This window comes from Hylobates moloch, unplaced genomic scaffold (genome assembly GCF_009828535.3).
Source record: "Hylobates moloch isolate HMO894 unplaced genomic scaffold, HMol_V3 SCAFFOLD_6, whole genome shotgun sequence".
NCBI classification, from domain to species: Eukaryota; Metazoa; Chordata; class Mammalia; order Primates; family Hylobatidae; genus Hylobates; species Hylobates moloch.
This window is the reverse complement of record NW_026652281.1, coordinates 108,882,176-108,903,020: the sequence shown is the minus strand read 5'-3', so window position 1 is coordinate 108,903,020 and position 20,845 is coordinate 108,882,176. Positions and strand designations below refer to the sequence as shown.

General features: G+C 39.7%; 1 protein-coding gene across 1 annotated transcript in view; it reads right to left on the bottom strand.

Annotated features, from left to right (window-relative positions):
- HYDIN (HYDIN axonemal central pair apparatus protein) overlaps positions 1 to 20,845 on the bottom strand; it is a 397,956-nt gene that overhangs the window by 267,534 nt on the left and 109,577 nt on the right. The window contains exons 11-12 of the mRNA XM_032157850.2: positions 17,142 to 17,365; positions 2,543 to 2,610 (exon numbers count right to left, since the gene is read on the bottom strand). Coding sequence (XP_032013741.1) covers positions 2,543 to 2,610; positions 17,142 to 17,365 — 292 coding nt within the window. The remainder of the gene's footprint in view (positions 1 to 2,542; positions 2,611 to 17,141; positions 17,366 to 20,845) is intronic.

Genomic DNA, 20,845 nt, shown 5'->3' with positions numbered 1-20,845 from the left:
TCTTATCTGTTTTTACTGCCTTAAATATCTGCACTTGTATTTCTTTCCTGGTTCCTAATGAGAGTTATGAGGGTTTTTTTGTTGTTGTTTATTTGTTTTATAGAGACAGGGTCTTGCTCTTTTGCTTAGGCTAGAGTGCAGTGGTGCAATCACAGCTCACTGCAGCCTCCAACTCCTGGGCTCAAGAGATCCTCCTGCTTCAGCCTCTTAGGTAGCTGGGGCCACAGGTACGTACCACTACACTCAGCTGATTGTTTTATTTTTTTGTAGAGATGGGGTCTTGCTACGTTGCCTGGGGTCTTGAACTCCTGGGCTCAAGCAATCCTCCCGCCTCGCCCTCCCAAAGTGCCGGGATTATAGATGTGAGCCACTATGCCTGGCTGATTCTTTTTTTTTTTGAGAGGGAGTCTCACTGTCGCCCAGGCTGGAGTGCAGTGGCGTGATCTCGGCTCACTGCAGGCTCTGCCCCCTGGGGTTCACGCCATTCTCCTGCTCAGCCTCCCGCGTAGCTGGGATTACAAGCGCCCGCCACCTCGCCCGGCTAATTTTTTGTATTTTTAGTAGAGACGGGGTTTCACCGTGTTAGCCAGGATGGTCTCGGTCTCCTGACCTCGTGATCCGCCTGCCTCGGCCTCCCAAAGTGCTGGGATTACAGGCGTGAGCCACGTGCCTGGCCGCCTGGCTGATTCTTAATTGATGTTGCCCAGATTTGCTAAGTTACAGCAAAATTGCTGGTTATCTCCCACTATCCTTTTCCTTCTTCTGGAAGTAACGAAATCCCTAAGTTTTGGTTGTGAATGTGGCCAACCACAATGAAGCTGTATTTCCTAGCCTTATGTGCAGCTTGGTTGTGGCCACACAACTAAGTACTCACCATTGGGATATAACCATATATGGTGTGTACAACTTCTAGGAAGCGTCCTTAAAAGGAAGGGGTGTACCCTTTCCCTGTCTCTCCCTCCTTTCTGCTGGCTGGAATGTGAGTATGATGGCTTAGGTTAGGGCAGAAATCTTGACCAAGACATAGAAGCTACATGCTACCTATGATGGAGCCACAGAATTGAAGGAGCATCCAGCTGCACACTATAAGGACAAATGTTTTTCTTCAGTTTAGAAATTCTCAGCCACCATCTCTTCAAATATTGCTCTTTGGCCATTTTCATTCTTTCTCCATCTAGAATTTCTATTAGATACAAGTTAGAACTTTTAAACTTGTAAACTTAGAACTTGTATCTATTAGATACAAGTTAGTTAGTTAGTTAGAACTTTTAAATCCTATTTTCCATGTCCCTTTATTTCCCTTTCATATAGTTTAACTCTTTTGCTTTCAGTGCTACATTCTGGATGAATTTCTCAACGTTAGTTACTTGTCAATATATAAGTTTTATGCCTGACTGTCAGTGTTTGGGGTGCTCAAGTGGAGAAGACAGGTAGGTCATGGAGGAGTCTCACAATTTATGATGCTGACTTGTACTTAGTTCCTTGTTATCAATACAATACTCCTACTCTCAGCTACACCTGGCGTCCAGCAATCCATAAATCCTTTGGCTCATCCACTTCATGTATAAATGTCTAGTCTTATGCCACTGTGGGAGAGGCATAGTTGCCAAGCTGTGTAGAATAAGGGTAGGTAATGGATGGAGATTGAACAGCCGCATCTAGGATGTACAACTCATGCTGCATCTAAGGATCATGCAAAAGGAACATATCAAATGTTCAAAATAAATGTATTTATTTTTAAATTACAGAGCCACCATAAAACTCTTTAGACAGTGAGGATAATTTCTTATAAACAAAGTCTGTCTCATAGGTATATTTAAGACAGTGACTACACTCTGCCAAATAAATATTACTTTGAGTATCTTTACCAATTTTTTTTTATCTTATCACAATCTGGCTTCTGCTGCCACCACTGTTAAAATTGTAACTAGAAATCACTAGTGACCTCTACTACTCAACTTGGAGCACATTAAATGAAGTTATTCTTGTTAGAAGCAGCCCCATTTATAAAAATCAATACCTGCACTTTAAAAGCCCTGTGTCTGTGATATATTTATGGTCATTGGTACTCGCTGGAAACTGTAGATACTTCAAAGCAGAAGAGCATTTTGAGGAAATCAGTGGCATCTTGGGGACAGGCTTCTCCTTTACCATATTCTATTGAAATGTACTATATTAGGGGCCGTGATGTTTTTTAAGGGTCTGACTTCTAGATAAAAGAGTTTTAGATATTCTTGGAGCTCAATAATGGGCTTACCACTGGTATATAGCATTTACATTAACATTTCAGAGCTGAACTATACAGTAGATTCCAAACAATGAATCAGTATAAGATTTCTTGGCAGTAACTGACTTGGGATGGTTATGTGGACTCTGTTTTCTTATGCAGGGCAATCAGATATAGGGCACATATTCTGAATGTCCTTGTGCTGGACTTCGTATTCCAGTGCTGTGGAAGGGAGGTTCTTTGTAAACCTTCCTCCTCACATGTAGAGAAAAGGAATCCTATTCAATTTCTAATTTAAAATGGAAAATTACTCACCAAAGGAAACATCACCAAAGTGCAGAGCCGGAACATTAAAATGGAAGGTAGGTCCAATGACACAGCCTCTGGAAGGAGGAATACAAGGGGGGAGAGGGAGAGAATCCAGTGAATCAGAGTCACAATCAGGAAGTGGGGCAAGGATAAGTACAAAACCATACCTTGACATTATGTCAATTATAGTATCCAGGATTTAAAGAAATGATGACATGATGGTCTATCACAGTGGTTCTTAAAATTCTTTTTCATGATTCAAACCATGGGTTTTGACAAACAATGCTGTGGTTATTATCTTATTTCTACCAGTGAATAGGTGAGAGGCAGAGCAGACGGATCACCAAACAAGGGCACAAAATGTTGTTATTTTGAATGAGACACATATCATGTAAAGTTATTAATGTGTCAAGAAATAAAAATTATAGGCCTAATCATGTAATACACATCAAAGACTATCACTGATACTAGTAATCCCTGTCCATGCTTTCATATAAACTGTTCCAATTCCACTCCTACCACTGTGACATTCCTACCACTGTGACATTCACTCACTATGATGTTGGCCAGCCACTTTATCTCTATCAGCTTCTGTTTCTCTTCCTCATGTATAAAAGAGAGGACTGGACTAGGTGACACTGAATGACTCTTTACTCTAAATGTTGGTCTATTTCTCTCTCAGTGTAAGGCTTCATGATCTTGGAGAGGTGCTGTAGCTTAAAATAAATAATAGAGAGATTCTATGACTTCTAGCTTAGAAGGTATTGTAGATAGAATAATGGCTCCCAGAGATATCCATGTCCTAATTCCCAGAACCTATGAATATATTAGCTTACATGGCAAAGAGGAATTAAGGTAGCAGATGGAATTAGGGTTGCTAATTAACTGAATTTAAGATGAGGAGATTATCCTGTCTTATCCTAGTAGGCCCATTGTAATCACAAGGGTGATTTTAAAAATAGAGGAAAGAAACAGAAGAGGAGGTCAGAGTGCTGCAATCTGAGAACTCAACTTGGCTTTGAACACAGAAGAAGGAAACTTTGAACACAGAAGAAGGAATCCAGAAATGTGAGCAGCCTCAGAAAGTCAGAAAAGGTTAGGAAATGGGTTCCCCTCTAGAGCCTTCAGAAGGAAACACAGCCCTGCCAACAATGATTTTAGCCCAGCTAGACCTGCATTAAGTCTATAAAACTGTAAAATATTAAATATGTGTTGTTTGAAGCTACTAAATTTGTGATAACTTGTTACAACAGCAAAAGAAAACTAATCTATTCAGTTATCTTGTTTACCTTCAGAGCAATAATATTTTTCTCCATGATCCATGTCTTTATCTGTAGGCCAAAAGTAAGAACTGAAAAGTATTCCATCTGTGTGGCAAAACTTTTAAATGTTATAGACAGACGGATACCAGAAAACACACTAAGCAAGAATCTTCTAATTCACCAAGCTCCAGATGTTGTGTGTGTCATACCATGCAGAATATGTTGGTGCCTTAATGATATTTCCAGTTGCTCCAGCTCTTACTATAATGTGATGAGAGGTTGTTGTAAGCCTGGGAGGAATGGCCACAGCAAAGACTCACTGCAACAAGTTTCAGGTCTAACTTTCTCATGAGCATTTATTATATCTCATGCTAATGACCTGAAGTGATTTTAAAGGGAGTGGTTGGGACTCAGCCAGGAATTAGGATCCAGTTGAGAATGAAGTCAACAAACAGGCCAACAGGCTATATGCCTCACTTGAAAAGAAGCTTTTAGGGACCAAAGTAACAAATAGATCAAAAGTGTCTGACATGCACAAGATGCTAAAGAAAGTAGGAAAGAAGTTTAAAAAATTTACACAAAGCAGACATTTAATCAATGCAGAAGTTTAAACAACCAGAGATACATGACACTTGTTCAAAGGCACATGTAACTGAGGGAATCGTGGCTGAACCATCCCATCTGGACTTAGATATGTCACATTAATTCTCACAGGGATTCAGAATGTTAGGACAATCTATGCCAAGGTTGTGCCGTAAATCAATGCAGGGGTCTGTTAAAACTATAATTTGCAAGACAAGAGAGAATGATTCGGTTATTACAATATGTAAGTGAGACAAGTTGAATACAAAATGTATCCGTGCTATGGTTCAAACTTTATAAAATCACGTACATAAAAATAGGAGGGAAGAAAATTGCTTGTGGGTAATTTTAAAAATCACACTAATTTTACAGTGTTGTTTATCCAACCACTGAAAATATCGTGTTATATAACTGGAAGAGTAAATAGAAAGAGTGAAAGTATAATATTTGTTATGATCTTTCAAGGTACACTAGCTAAAATACTAGCTTATGCAGTATTGAGAAATGAGTACCTGCCAATAAAAAAGTAAGAAACAAAATTCCAGAACCTACGATATTAACTTTATAGACATTTCCTGGGCTACAAGGACAGAGAAAAGATTTCTGACAAAATAAAATAACAAGTCAAGTCAGTGTTAATGTGTGGAGCTGAGAACAGATGATGTATTATACATGCATTTTTACCCTTTATGAATAGATATTTATTCATGACACTAGATTTTTAGCAGGTTTTCAAAATTATTGTTAGTGGTTTGAAATGCTACAAACCTCTAACAATGCAACATCACTGGACAAATGAAACACTGAGCTTTAAAGGAAGTGAACTGAGGAAGAAATTTATGTAAGTCTATTTCTCTTAGCAATTAATCATGAGTTTGGTGATAAATCCCCATAAAGATTCTTTCCATAGTCAGGTTTTGTTGAAAGAAACTAGAAATGAACATCCAAAATCAAGAAGTAGCATGTGAATTTTGGTAAATGGAAATGTCCAGAAGATACAACAAGAGGCTTACCCTCCACAGAGCAGGTGGAGTACTAACTAGTCCAAGTTCACTTGTGAGCAGATTCCTGGGAGATCCCTAAATCCTATTATTCCCAGTGGAAAACCCAAGTACACCTTAACCTATTTAGACATTGCAAGTGACATCCATGACTACTCTGGGATCTTTAGGAGAAGAGATCAGAGATTTAAAAAATTCACCCAGGAAATTACGGAAGTATTATTCACTATTACAGGCTCCTGGAATTTTTTTTTTAAATGACAGCTTCATTGAGATATAATTCACACATCATACAATTCACACATTTAAGGTGTACAAATCAATGTTTTTTGTATATTCACAAATGTATGCAACCATCACTACAGTCAATTTGAGAACGTTTTCATCACCTCAAAAAGAAACCTCATGCCCTTTAGCTGTCACCCACTATCCTGTACCCTCCAGCCCTAAGCAACCACTAATCTACCTCAGATCTATATAGATTTGCCCACTTTAACCATTTCATATAAATGGAATCATGTAATGTGTTGTCTTTTGTGACCGGCTTCTTTCGTAATGTTTTCAAGGTTCATAATGGATGAACCTTATTTTCAAGGTTTATAATGGTGTCATTATGGTTGAACCTTGAAAACATTATGACAAGTGAAAGAAGCTAGTCACAAAAGACCGTGGTAGCAAGGTTCATTCATGCTACCATGTTGTAGCATCTATCAGTGCTTCATTTTTTTTTTCATTCCTTTTTATGGTCAAATAGCATTCCACTGTATAGATATACCACATTTCATTTATCTTTGGCTACTATGAATGATACTGTTATAAACATTCACGTACAAGTTTTTGTGTGGATATATGCTTTCATTCCTCTTGGGTATATACCTAGAAGTGGAATTGCTGGTCATATGGTAACCCAGAGTTTACCTGTTTGAGGTGCTGGTAAACCATTTTCTAAAGTGGCTGCCATGTCTTACATTCCTAATTATAAGTGTATGGGAGTTCTCATTCCTCCACCTTTTCACCAATACTTACAGTAGTTCCTTATCTGTAGTTTTGATTTCCTGTTGTTTCAGTTACTTATGGTCAACATGGTCCAAAAATATTAAATAAAAAATTTCCAGAAATAAATCAGTCATACATTGTTAAGTGCCTGTCATTTTGAGTAGTGTGATGAAGTCTTGTGTCATCTACTCTCTGTCCAGCCGGGGTCAAGAGTCACCCTTTTGTCCAGTGTATCCATGCTGCATATGCTACCCCCTCTTTAGTCACTTAGTAGCTGTCTTGGTTATCAGATCAACTGCCACAGTATTGCAGTGCTTGTGTTTGAGTAACCCTAATTTTACTTTTGCGCTTTGGGGCCTAAAAATGCAGATAAAGGGAAACTACTCTATTTTCTATTTTAAGATTATAGTCATCCAAGTGGGTGTGAAGTAGTATCTCATTGTGGGGTTTTGATTTACTTCTCCCTGAGGATTAATGATGTTGACAGTCTTTTCATGTGTTATTGGCCCTTTGTAAATCTTCTTTGAGAAATGTCTGCTTAAACGCTTTGTCCATTTTTAAACTGAGTTATTTATTGAGTTATAATTGTCCAATAATTTATTGTCCCTTATCAGATATGAGTTGCAAATACTTTCTCCCATTGTGAAGGTTGTATTTTCATTTTCTTTATAGTATCCCCTTTGAAGCACAAACTTTTTTACATTCTGATGAAGTCTAATTTATTTATTTTTTCTTTGGTTGCTTGTGGTTAGATGCTGATTATCTGAAAACTATTGCTTATTTGGTTTTTGGATATGGATATTTATCCCCTTGTTTTTTTATTTTGTTTTTGAGACAGAGTCTCACTCTGTCACCCAGGCTGGAGTGCAGTGGCACAATCTCCGCTCACTGCAATTTCTGCCTCCTGGGTTCAAGTGATTCTCCTGCCTCAGCCTCCCAAGTAGCTGGGATTACAGGTATGCACCACTATGCCCAGCTAATTTTTTTGTATTTTTAGTAGAGACAGGGTTTCACCATGTTGGCCAGTCTGGTCTTGAACTCCTGGCCTCAGGTAATCTGCCTGCCTCAGCCTCCCAAAGTGCTGAGATTACAGGCATGAGCCACCACACCAGGCCTATCCTTATGTTGTCTTCTAACAGTTTTATAGTTTCAGCCCTTACATTTCAGTCTTTGATCCATGTAGAGGCAGTTCCCTTCCACTCCTAGTTTGTTACTTTTTTTTTTAATCATAAAAGGGTGCTAAATTTTGGCAAATGCTTTTTCTCTGTTTACTGAAATAATCATGTGCTTTTTATCCTTTATTCTATTAATATGTTGTATTACATTGATTGATTTTCAAATGTCAAGCCAACCTTTCATTCCTAGGATAAATCCCACTTGGTCATGGGGTATAATCCTTTCCACATGTTGCTGGATTTGGTTTGCTAGTATTTTGTCAAAGATTTTTGGGTCTAAATCTATAAAGGGAGGGTGGAGCCAAGATGGCCGAATAGGAACAGCTCCGGTCTCCAGCTCCCAGCCCCAGCGACACAGAAGACGGGTGATTTCTGCATTTCTGCTTGAGGTACTGGTTTCATCTCACTAGGGAGTGCCTAACGGTGGCTGCAGGACAGTCGGTGAAGCGCACTGTGCGCGAGCCGAAGCAGGGCGAGGCATTGCCTCACTCGGGAAGCGCAAGGGGTCAGGGAGTTCCCTTTCCTAGTCAAAGAAAGGGGAAACAGACGGCACCTGGAATATCGGGTCAGTCCCATCCTAATACTGCGCTTTTCCAACGGGCCTGGAAAACGGCACACTAGGAGATTGTGTCCCGCACCTGGCTCAGAGGGTCCTATGCCCACGGAGTCTCGCTGATTGCTAGCACAGCAGTCTGAGATCAAGCTGCAAGGCGGCAGCGAGGCTGGGGGAGGGGCGCCCGCCATTGCCCAGGCTTGCTTAGGTAAACAAAGCAGCCAGGAAGCTCGAACTGGGTGGAGCCCACCACAGCTCAAGGAGGCCAGCCTGCCTCTGTAGGCTCCACCTCTGGGGGCAGGGCACAGACAAACAAAAACTCAGCAAGAACCTCCACAGACTTAAATGTCCCTGTCTGACTGACAGCTTTGAAGAGAGTAGTGGTTCTCCCAGCATGCACCTGGAGATCTGAGAACGGACAGACTGCCTCCTAAAGTGGGTCCCTCACCCCTGAGCAGCCTAACTGGGAGGCACCCCCCCAGTAGGGACAGACTGACACCCCATTCAGCCGGGTACTCCTCTGACACAAAACTTTCAGAGGAACTATCAGACAGCTGAATTTGCGGTCTCACGAAAATCCGCTGTTCTGCAGCCACCGCTGCTGACACCCAGCCAAACAGGGTCTGGAGTGGACCTCTAGTAAACTCCAACAGACCTGCAGCTGAGGGTCCTGTCTGGTAGAAGGAAAACTAACAAACAGAAAGGACATCCACACCAAAAACCCATCTGTACGTCACCATCATCAAAGACAAAAAGTAGATAAAACCACAAAGATGGGGCAAAAACAGAGCAAAAAAACTGGAAACTCTAAAAAACAGAGCACTTCTCCTCCTCCAAAGGAACGCAGTTCCTCACCAGCAACGGAACAAAGCTGGATGGAGGATGACTTTGACGAGTTGAGAGAAGAAGGCTTCAGATGATCAAACTACTCTGAGCTACGAGAGGAAATTCAAAACAATAGCAAAGAAGTTAAAAACTTTGAAAAAATATTAGAAGAATGGATAACTAGAATAACCAATCGAGAGAAGGGCTTAAAGGAGCTGATGGAGCTGAAAGCCAAGTTTCGAGAACTACGCGAAGATTGCAGAAGCCTCAGTAGCAGATGCGATCAACTGGAAGAAAGGGTATCGCTGATGGAAGATGAAATGAATGAAATGAAGAGAGAAGGGAAGTTTAGAGAAAAAAGAATAAAAAGAAATGAACAAAGCCTCCAAGAAATTTGGGACTATGTGAAAAGACCAAACCTACGTCTGATTGGTGTACCTGAAAATGATGGGGAGAATGGAACCAAGTTGGAAAACACTCTGCAAGATATTATCCAGGAGAACTTCCCCAATCTAGCAAGGCAGGCCAGCATTCAGATTCAGGAAACACAGAGAACGCCACAAAGATACTCCTCGAGAAGGGCAACTCCAAGACACATAATTGTCAGATTCACCAAAGTTGAAATGAAGGAAAAAATGTTAAGGGCAGCCAGAGAGAAAGGTCGGGTTACCCACAAAGGGAAGCCCATCAGGCTAACAGCTGATCTCTCAGCAGAAACTCTACAAGCCAGAAGAGAGTGGGGGCCGATATTCAACATTCTTAAAGAAAAGAACTTTCAACCCAGAATTTCCTATCCCGCCAAACTAAGCTTCATAAGTGAAGGAGAAATAAAATACTTTACAGACAAGCAAACGCTGAGTGATTTTGTCACCACCAGGCCTGCCCTAAAAGAGCTCCTGAAGGAAGCACTAAACATGGAAAGGAACAACCGGTACCAGCCCCTGAAAAACACGCCAAATTGTAAAGACCATCGAGGCTAGGAAGAAACTGTAGCAACTAACGAGCAAAATAACCAACTAACATCATAATGACAGGATCAGATTCACACATAACAATATTAACGTTAAATGTAAATGGGCTAAATGCTCCAATCAAAAGACACAGACTGGCAAACTGGATAAGGAGTCAGGACCCATCAGTGTGCTGTATTCAGGAAACCCATCTCACGTGCAGAGACACACATAGACTCAAAATAAAGGGATGGAGGAAGATCTATCAAGCAACTGGAAAACAAAAAAAGGCAGGGGTTGCAATCCTAGTCTCTGATGAAATAGACTTTAAACCAACAAAGATCAAAAGAGACAAAGAAGGCCATTAAATAATGGTAAAGGGATCAATTCAACAAGAAGAGCTAACTATCCTAAATATATATGCACCCAACACAGGAGCACCCAGATTCATAAAGCAAGTCCTCAGTGACCTACAAAGGGACTTAAACTCCCACACAATAATAATGGGAGATTTTAACACCCCACTGTCAACATTAGACAGATCAACGAGACAGAAAGTTAACAAGGATATCCAGGAATTGAACTCAGCTCTACATAAAGTGGACCTAATAGACATCTACAGAACTCTCCACCCCAAGTCAACAGAATATACATTTTTTTCAGCACCACACCACACCTATTCCAAAATTGACCACATAGTTGGAAGTACAGCTCTCCTCAGCAAATGTAAAAGAACAGAAATTATAACAAACTGTCTCTCAGACCACAGTGCAATCAAACTAGAACTCAGGATTAAGAAACTCACTCAAAACCGCTCAACTACATGGAAACTGAACAACCTACTCCTGAATGACTATTGGGTACATAATGAAATGAAGGCAGAAATAAAGATGTTCTTTGAAGCCAACGAGAACAAAGACACAACATATCAGAATCTCAGGGACACATTCAAAGCAGTGTGTAGAGGGAAATTTATAGCACTAAATGCCCACAAGAGAAAGCAGGAAAGATCCAAAATTGACACCCTAACATCACAATTAGAAGAACTAGAAAAGCAAGAGCAAACACATTCAAAAGCTAGCAGAAGGCTAGAAATAACTAAAATCAGAGCAGAACTGAAGGAAATAGAGACACAAAAAACCCTTCAAAAAATTAATGAATCCAGGAGCTGGTTTTTTGAAAAGATCAACAAAATTGATGGACCGCTAGCAAGACTAATGAAGAAGAAAAGAGAGAAGAATCAAATAGATGCAATAAAAAACGAAAAAGGGGATATCACCACCGATCCCACAGAAATACAATCTACCATCAGAGAATACTACAAACACCTCTATGCAAATAAACTAGAAAATCTAGAAGAAATGGATAAATTCCTCAACAAATACACCCTCCCAAGACTAAACCAGGAAGAAGTTGAATCTCTGAATAGACCAATAACAGGTTCTGAAATTGTGGCAATAATCAATAGCTTACCAACCAAAAAGAGTCCAGGACCTGATGGATTCACAGCTGAATTCTACCAGAGGTACAAGGAGGAACTGGTACCATTCCTTCCGAAAGTATTCCAATCGATAGAAAAAGAGGGAATCCTCCCTAACACATTTTACGAAGCCAGCATCGTCCTGATACCAAAGCCTGGCAGAGACATAACCAAAAAAGAGAATTTCAGACCAATATCCTTGATGAACATTGATGCAAAAATCCTCAATAAAATACTGGCAAACCGAATCCAGCAGCACATCAAAAAGCTTATCCACCATGATCAAGTGGGCTTCATCCCTGGGATGCAAGGCTGGTTCAACATATGCAAATCAATAAATGTAATCCAGCATATAAACAGAACCAAAGACAAAAACCACATGATTATCTCAATAGATGCAGAAAAGGCCTTTGACAAAATTCAACATCTCTTCATGCTAAAAACTCTCAATAAATTAGGTATTGATGGGACGTATCTCAAAATAATAAGAGCTATCTACGACAAACCCACAGCCAATATCATACTGAATGGGCAAAAACTGGAAGCATTCCCTCTGAAAACTGGCACAAGACAGGGATGCCCTCTCTCACCGCTCCTATTCAACATAGTGCTGGAAGTTCTGGCCAGAGCAATCAGGCAGGAGAAGGAAATAAAGGGTATTCAATTAGGAAAAGAGGAAGTCAAATTGTCCCTGTTTGCAGATGACATGATTGTATATCTAGAAAACCCCATTGTCTCAGCCCAAAATCTCCTTAAGCTGATTAGCAACTTCAGCAAAGTCTCAGGATACAAAATCAATGTACAAAAATCACAAGCATTCTTGTACACCAATAACAGACAAACAGAGAGCCAAATCATGAGTGAACTCCCATTCACAATTGCTTCAAAGAGAATAAAATACCTAGGAATCCAACTTACAAGGGATGTGAAGGACCTCTTCAAGGAGAACTACAAACCACTGCTCAATGAAATCAAAGAGGATACAAACAAATGGAAGAACATTCCATGCTCATGGGTTGGAAGAATCAATATCGTGAAAATGGCCATACTGCCCAAGGTAATTTATAGATTCAATGCCATCCCCATCAAGCTACCAATGACTTTCTTCACAGAATTGGAAAAAACTACTTTAAAGTTCATATGGAACCAAAAAAGAGCCCGCATCTCCAAGTCAATCCTAAGCCAAAAGAACAAAGCTGGAGGCATCACGCTACCTGACTTCAAACTATACTACAAGGCTACAGTAACCAAAACAGCATGGTACTGGTACCACAACAGAGACATAGATCAATGGAACAGAACAGAGCCCTCAGAAATGACGCCGCATAGCTACAACTATCTGATCTTTGACAAACCTGACAAAAACAAGAAATGGGGAAAGGATTCCCTATTTAATAAATGGTGCTGGGAAAACTGGCTAGCCATATGTAGAAAGCTGAAACTGGATCCCTTCCTTACACTTTATACAAAAATTAATTCAAGATGGATTAAAGACTTATATGTTAGACCTAAAACCATTAAAAAATACCATTCAGGACATAGGCGTGGGCAAGGACTTCATGTCTAAAACACCAAAAGCAATGGCAACAAAAGCAAAAATTGACAAATGGGATCTCATTAAACCAAAGGGCTAATATCCAGAATCTACAATGAACTCAAACAAATTTACAAGAAAAAAACAAACAACCCCATCAAAAAGTGGGCAAAGGACATGAACAGACACTTCCCAAAAGAAGACATTTATGCAGCCAAAAAACACATGAAGAAATGCTCATCATCACTGGCCATCAGAGAAATGCAAATCAAAACCACAGTGAGATACCATCTCACACCAGTTAGAATGGCCATCATTAAAAAAAATCAGGAAACAACAGGTGCTGGAGAGGATGTGGAGAAATAGGAACACTTTTACACTGTTGGTGGGACTGTAAACTAGTTCAACCATTGTGGAAGTCAGTGTGGCGATTCCTCAGGGATCTCGAACTAGAAATACCATTTGACCCAGCCATCCCATTACTGGGTATATACCCAAAGGACTATAAATCATGCTGCTATAAAGACATGCACACGTATGTTTATTGCGGCACTATTCACAATAGCAAAGACTTGGAACCAACCCAAATGCCCAACAACGATAGACTGGATTAAGAAAATGTGGCACATATACACCATGGAATACTATGCAGCCATAAAAAATGATGAGTTCGTGTCCTTTGTAGGGACATGGATGAAACTGGAAAACATCATTCTCAGTAAACTATCGCAAGAACAAAAAACCAAACACCACATGTTCTCACTCATAGGTGGGAATTGAACAATGAGAACTCATGGACACAGGAAGGGGAACATCACACTCCGGGGACTGTTGTGGGGTGGGGGGAGGGGGGAGGGACAGCATTAGGAGATACACCTAATGCTAAATGACGAGTTAATGGGTGCAGGAAATCAACATGGCACATGGATACATATGTAACAAACCTGCACATTGTGCACATGTACCCTAAAACCCTAAAGTATAATAAAAAAAAAATCTATAAAGGTTATGGGTTTTTAGCTTTGTTTTCTTATAATGTTTTTGTTTGGTTTTGGTATCAGGGTAATACTGGCCTCATAAAATGAGTTGAAAAGTGTTCCCACCTTCTCATTTTTTGGAAGAGTTTGTAAAAGATTTATGACAATTCTTCATTAAACATTCAGTAGAATTTACCAGTGAAGCCACTTGATCTTGTTTTTTGTTTGTTTGTTTTTTGGTTGGAATGTATTACAGGTCTATTCAGATATTCTATTTCTTCTTGAGTCAGTTTTGGTAGTTCGTGTCTTTCTAGGAATTTGTTCATGTCATCTACATTATCTAATCTTTGGCATACAATTGTTCATAGCAGTATCCACTAATCCTTTTAATTTCTGTAAGGTTGGTAGTAATGTCCTTTCTTTTATTCCTGTTGGGTAGAGTGTGCTGTAGATGTCTGTTAGGTCTAGGTGGTTTATAGTGTTCAACTCTTCTATTTCCTTTATGATCTTCTGCTTAGTTTTTTTATTATTGAAAGTGGGGTATTGACATCCCCTACTATTTTGCTGAATTGTCTATTTCTCCCTTCAATTCTGTCTGTCTGCGCTTCACATATTTTGGTGCTCTGTTATTAGATGTGTGTTTGTAATTGCCATATCTTTTTGATGAATTCACTATCTTATCATTGTAAAATGCCCTTTTTTGTCTTGAGTAACAATTTTTGTTTTAAAGTCTATTTTGTCTGGTATAACATAGCCTCTCCAGCTTTCTTTTGCTCCTGTTTGCACGGTATATATATTTCTATCCTTTTGGTTTCAACCTATTCATATCTTCAAATCTAAAGTGTGGCATCTTGTAAAAAGCATATAGATAGATCATTTTTGGGGGGTTTGTTTGTTTTGTTCTAATACATTCTGCCATTCTCTAACTTTTAATTGAAGTATTTAATACATTGACATTTAATGTAATTGTTGATAGGGCAGGACTCATGCTACTTATTTTCTATATGTCTCATGTCTTTTCTGTTCCTCTATTCCTCCATTACTGCCTTTCTTTGTGTTAAATGGATATTTTCTATCCTTTTAAATTCCCTTGTTATTTCTTTTACTGTATTTGTAAGCCTGTTTAGGGAATAGTTTAGAGAATGGGCAATCCTGAATTTGGATAAATAATTCAGAGTCAAAAGTGAGGGCAGTAGTATTCGTGCATCAGGAATGTCTAACAAACCCAAATACATGAGTTCTTGCACCTAATATACAACCTTGCTTGAAGGAGGTACTCAATAAGAGTTTATTAAACAAATATCCAAAATACATATTTATTCCTAAAAAGGGTAGCTGTGTATGTTGATGGTAAGACACATTATTAATTATTAGGCCTGAACTTAAAATGGGGAATGGCCAGGTGAAATTGGGTTGGGCTTTCTTATTAAACTTGAGGGGCAGTTAGCCTTCCTTGGCTAGCACTTTCCCTTTCTTTCATCTACCTGAAAAGTAAAACTGCTCCTTTAATATCCTATACTTTCCTTCCTACAGATAGGGCCATTATTCCTTCTATCTTAAACTTTTTTAGATCAGAGCTTAAAGGTTTTATCTTTGCTGCTTATATATGAAGGCTTGCTTATGATACTGGATGTTGTCAAGGGTACTTATGATTCAGAGCAATACTTACTGATGCCCAATAGTCAGAAAGCTTCCAAGAGTTGATCTGCTGGATCTTATCAAAGGCCCTCATGGGACCAGAGGATCCGTGAATTGGAGACAAGATTATATTCACAAGTTTGTTCTTCCTACTTCTTCAGATAACCACCCTTCACTGCTTGTCATGAGAGATGAGATGTTATGAAGGTAGGAAGTGGGCTGAAGTTCATATAATATGAAAGTGTATTCCCACCCTTCTCATATTGTATACATACCCAAAGGATGTCAACCATGGGCTGGGATAAGTATGGCGCATATTCGTGAAGAGTCAATGTTATTCAAATATTTGGAAAACAACCCTCATTTTTCTCTTATAACAAACACACATGTATTATGGAAGAGAACATAAATGTCTTGTGAATGTTTCAGATAAGTCTTGAGACTTAAAAATAAAAAAGATTATGATTGTGACAGGCTGCTTTGGCCATGCCACAGAACACTTGAGGCACACACATTCACTCTCCTTAGTTGCTGGGGGTTGTATGACTTTGCTAGGGCTGCCATAACAAAGTACCCTAGACTGGGTGGCTTAAACAACAGAAGTTTATTTCTGTTGCTCTCAGAAGGATTGGTGATTGCAGGGTTATTTTTTTCTGAGGGTCTCTCGCTTCAGCTTCTCTTTATTTTTTCACATGGCCCTTTTCTATGGTATGTCTGTGTCCTAATGTCCTCTCCTTATAAGGACACCAATCATATTGGATTAAAGCCCACCCATCTGACCTCGTTTTGCCTTAATTACCTCTTTAAAGGCCCTATGTCCAAGAAGAGTTACATTCCAAGGTACTGGGTATTAGGACTTCAACATATAAATTCTGCGGGAAACAATTCAGTGCATAACAGGGACACTGAGGTGGAAGAGTTTGAGAATAAATAGTAATCATCTTTCAGCTAATCTTGAGATTCTGAATGTATAGTATATACCATGAAATCAGTACATTTTCCTTGGATCCTTCAGGTCATATGTCTCTATCTCTTTTCTATGTTATCCCCAGGGCCTGCCCCAAGGGAGACCTCAGCTTGTAGATGGAGGGAGGTCTTACTAGCAGTTACCAGAATAAGAGAAACTGCCATGGTAATTAACAACCTGCTGCTGTGGGAATCCAATTAGAGTCAGAGCAACGTGTTTACAATGCTTGGAGACATGATAGTGAGATCATGTAAATAATTTCCTTAAAATAAGAACAAAAGACAAAAGTTTAGAGAAACTGTGATAATGGCCAAAGCTTAGCCCAGATGATTTCATTCAGGTGTTACTGTAATAACTTATTTTCTCTAAACATCCTAAGACATAGAGAGTAACTAGAAGCTAGTTTAATGTCTAAATCCTTATTTTATAAGATTATAACTTGTAGAAAAACTAGATCTCCAAACAGCATCTGTATCTATATTATAATAACTTATACATGTTCACTAGGGAAACACTGATGGAAATTTAACACACTCTACTATGCTGATGTGTTCATATCAACAAAGATAGCTATGAACATCTAAGACAGGATCTACTTAAAAAGCTAAAAAGGCAATAGGTTAAAACTTCAGTTAGTTTCTACATTCATTATAAATGTACCTTACCTAATGGTCAGTTTCACAGGCTCAGGTGACCCATTGACATTGACCAGGAACTCTTCTTCAAAGTTTCCCAGGATGGTAGAGCTGAAGAAGATCTGGATAGCTTGGACTCCACTTGGTTCAATGATGCCTTCCTTGGGACTGAAAACAAAGCCGGCCCCCAAAGTTGAAGTTGGAGGGGTCATGTTGAAGAGAGCATCGATGCTGCCTTTGTTGTATAGTATCGCCTATGTCAATAAAAGGCAAGAACGTGAAGGTCAATGGGCCTCTGACCTATTTTCATATAAGCATGTGTCTGTACTATTTAACAGCAACAAAGGGAAAGGCAGGAATTAGAACCAAAGAACCAAAGAAGAACACTCAGGGACAAATGAACAGTCTGATGCCTTGAGTGTTTGAAGATAGAACTCCCAAGCCAGAAAGTAATTTTATATTTTAGTCTCCTCTGTAAAATGAAATTAGTCATATATATTACGCTGGTGCTATAAAGACTGATCATAATCACATATACTGATGAAGAGCCTTAAAATACTCCCTTTTTTGCTACTCTCTATAAAGTAACCAAGGGAAAGTAAGTATTTCTCTTATATGCATGAGAAGGCTGAGGTTAAGCAGCATACTTAAAAATAAAAAGCAAGTTAGAATAGCAGAGTGAGAATTACCTAAACCTATGTTTATAATGTAGCTTGAAGAATGTAAATGAGACATCATTGTGGATCCCAAATGACAAGGGTTCTCTGTTGTGCTATCACATTTCATGCTATTGAGATATTTTCATCTCAAATTCTACTGGATGGATGATTGTTTTGAGATTCTTATGCAAGCAACTGTTTTACTATAGAAAAGTTGTATTCCTATATTCTAGTGTTCTGGAAGCATGTTATTGCCCATATGTGGTTGCACACTGGGTTTAGTGTGTGCATGTAAAGAGCTCATGCCTGAGCTCCTTCATGCACACTCATGACATTCGGCATCCTACATGGCAGGCCTCAGTCTACTGTCCCTACAATTCTTGTGCATGAAACTTGACTACAGCCATGTTGTTCTATCCTGGCTTCCAAAGACACCACCTCTGATCCTTGCCAATGCTGTCCTTACACCTAGAGGGTGAACAGCATGTTTTCCTGATTTATATAGGAACCACCGTCAACCTACACGTAAGGCTTTGGAGGACAAAGAGCATGAGAGATCTCAAAGAAACTTTCAGAAGGTTAGCAGGCAAATGTGAGGTGTGTCAGGAACCCAGAAGCTGAGGGAGGAGGATTCCCGGAAGAAGTCAGATGCAGACAGAGGCCAGGAGAGTAAGTGCGGAGCAAAGGTTATAGATTCATTACTTTTAGTTAGAGATTATTGTCATCCCTGACCTTGAGAAAGAGAGTAATTCTAGTGGGGCATGATTGCAGAATCCAGAGGACAAATGTTTAGGGAATTGAGTGGGTGTACAGGAAACAGTGGCTGACTATTTTAGATTCCTGTTTTGAGAAGATGAGTGGTGAAAGGTGAGAATGGGAGTGGCAAGGCTGTTGGGAGGTACTGTAGAGGAGACAGCATACTTGTAATAAATGAGTTAATGCATATTCAGTGCTCAGCCTAGAGGAAACACTCACCAAAGTGCTGCCTGTTGTTGTAAGAGGAGAGAACTTGGTAACTAAGGGAATGGGGTCTGAGTGGATGCAGAGAAGGATGAGTTCAGGGGCTCAGGTTGCAGGGAAGAGGGCCATCCAGAACATATGATGGAGAGAAAGAGTCGGCTGCAGAGGCAGAGCAGAGGAAGACAGCCTCTTCTGCCAAGAGAAGATGGACAATGCACCAAAATAGAAGCATAAATAATTGCTACTTGCTATTTTATTCATCTTTTTATGTTTCTTTCGCATCTCCCTCATTCTAAGCTCCCTGGTAGTAGGAATCAGGCTTCACCCTTCATTCCATTTAAAGAGACCACGTAGAAAAGTGATTATGGCCAGCGACTCTGCAGCCAAACTGCCTGGGTTCAAATCTCAGCTTTGCCATTGACTTACTAGCTCTGTAACCTTGGACAATCTACTTAGTTTCTCTGTATTCCAGTTTCCCCATCTGTAAAATGTAAGTACTACTAACTTCTCATATTGCTGTAAAATTAAATTTATTAATTTATGTAATTTTTAGAATAGTGCTTGGCAAATAGTGCTTAAAAAGGACAGAGACTGTTGTTATGTTTTCGTTTGTTTGTTTTTTAAGAGACAGGGTCTGGCTCTGTTGTCCAGGCTGGAGTGCAGTGACGCCATCATAGCTCACTGTACCCTTGAATTCCTAGGCTCAAGTGATCGTCCTGCCTCTGCCTTCTGAGTAGCTGGGACTATAGCTATGTGCCACCACATCCAACTAATTTTTGTGGGGTTTTTTTTGTAGAGATGGGGTCTTACTATATTCCCCAGGCTGCTCTTGAACTCCTGGGAGCAAGTGATGCTTCCATCTCAGCCTCCCAAAGCACTGGGATTACAGCCATGAGCCACCACACATAGTCAGTGACTGCTATTTATATCCCCAGTGCCAAACAGAATGGGTTTAAATTTTACCTGTGCTTAAGAAGAGACTAATACGTACTAGTGGTAACATGAAGGCAAATTGAAGGCATTAGTGGTAACTTGGAGGACCCTGTTCTTCTCTTTCAGAAGATGCATGCATTGCCTTTTAGTTTTTTTGGTTAGCAGAAATGTTTTGCCCATATTTTCTGTATGGTGAGAATTCCTCCATTTTTAAGAATATGACATCATTCTTCTCCTCCTGAGAAATAAGCACCTACTTACGAATACAGAAACCAGCAATAGTTTTGGGACACAATTCAGAGGCCTTTTGATTACTGATAATACTCTTTTCCTTGAGGTCTAGCTCCTTGGAGAGAAGAAAATTTATAATCAAACTTTGCCTCTTATTTGTTTTCCTTCTTAATTACACTGGAGAATAGGGTATACTCTTGGGGTTATGGTTTATACTTTATGTATCTGCTATGTTCAGCAATGACTAAGGGCAATAGCTAGTTATTCAAATTTGTCTCAAGTAGGTAATGCAATAAATTGAAAGAGAGATGCAATGAAGCATCAGCATTAAATACGCAGAGAGTGCAAAATATTCCCATAAGAAGCACCTTACCGTGTCCTTCTCTGCCACTGCACAGCTCTCCAAACTGTCCAATCTGATGCATCACCCCATTTAACACTTATTTAACTGGCTGTGGTTTGCTTTACTATTAAAATTAGGAAGGGTGGGAAGTGGTGGCCTCAAGTACACTTTTGCTAAATTTACATTCAGGGAAACCCTATCCATTCTGCATCAGAACTAAAGCTTCTTTTCTGATGTGGCACTCATAAGTTCAGTCTGTAAGATATAGGAAATTCACACTGGATGACTTACAGACAGAATATCAGTTTAATGAGAACTACTGGACTTTTTTTCCTTCTCCCCAAGTGACCTCTCAAATGCAATCCAGGACAGTGTGGGATATAGCTGTGTCACTTGTCATTTCATGACAGCCATGCGACTGACTTCTTCACTTACACTGTGTTCCTACGCATAGTCCATCTCATTGTGACATTACCATCTCTGTTTACCTTCTGCATCATCCCATTAGGCCACAGTTACCTTGTGAATGTGGGGGATGCAGGGCACTGTCCCCACAGCAGGTTAGGCTGGGCTAAGAACCAAGTGGTTTGGAGGCTGGGTTTACCCGA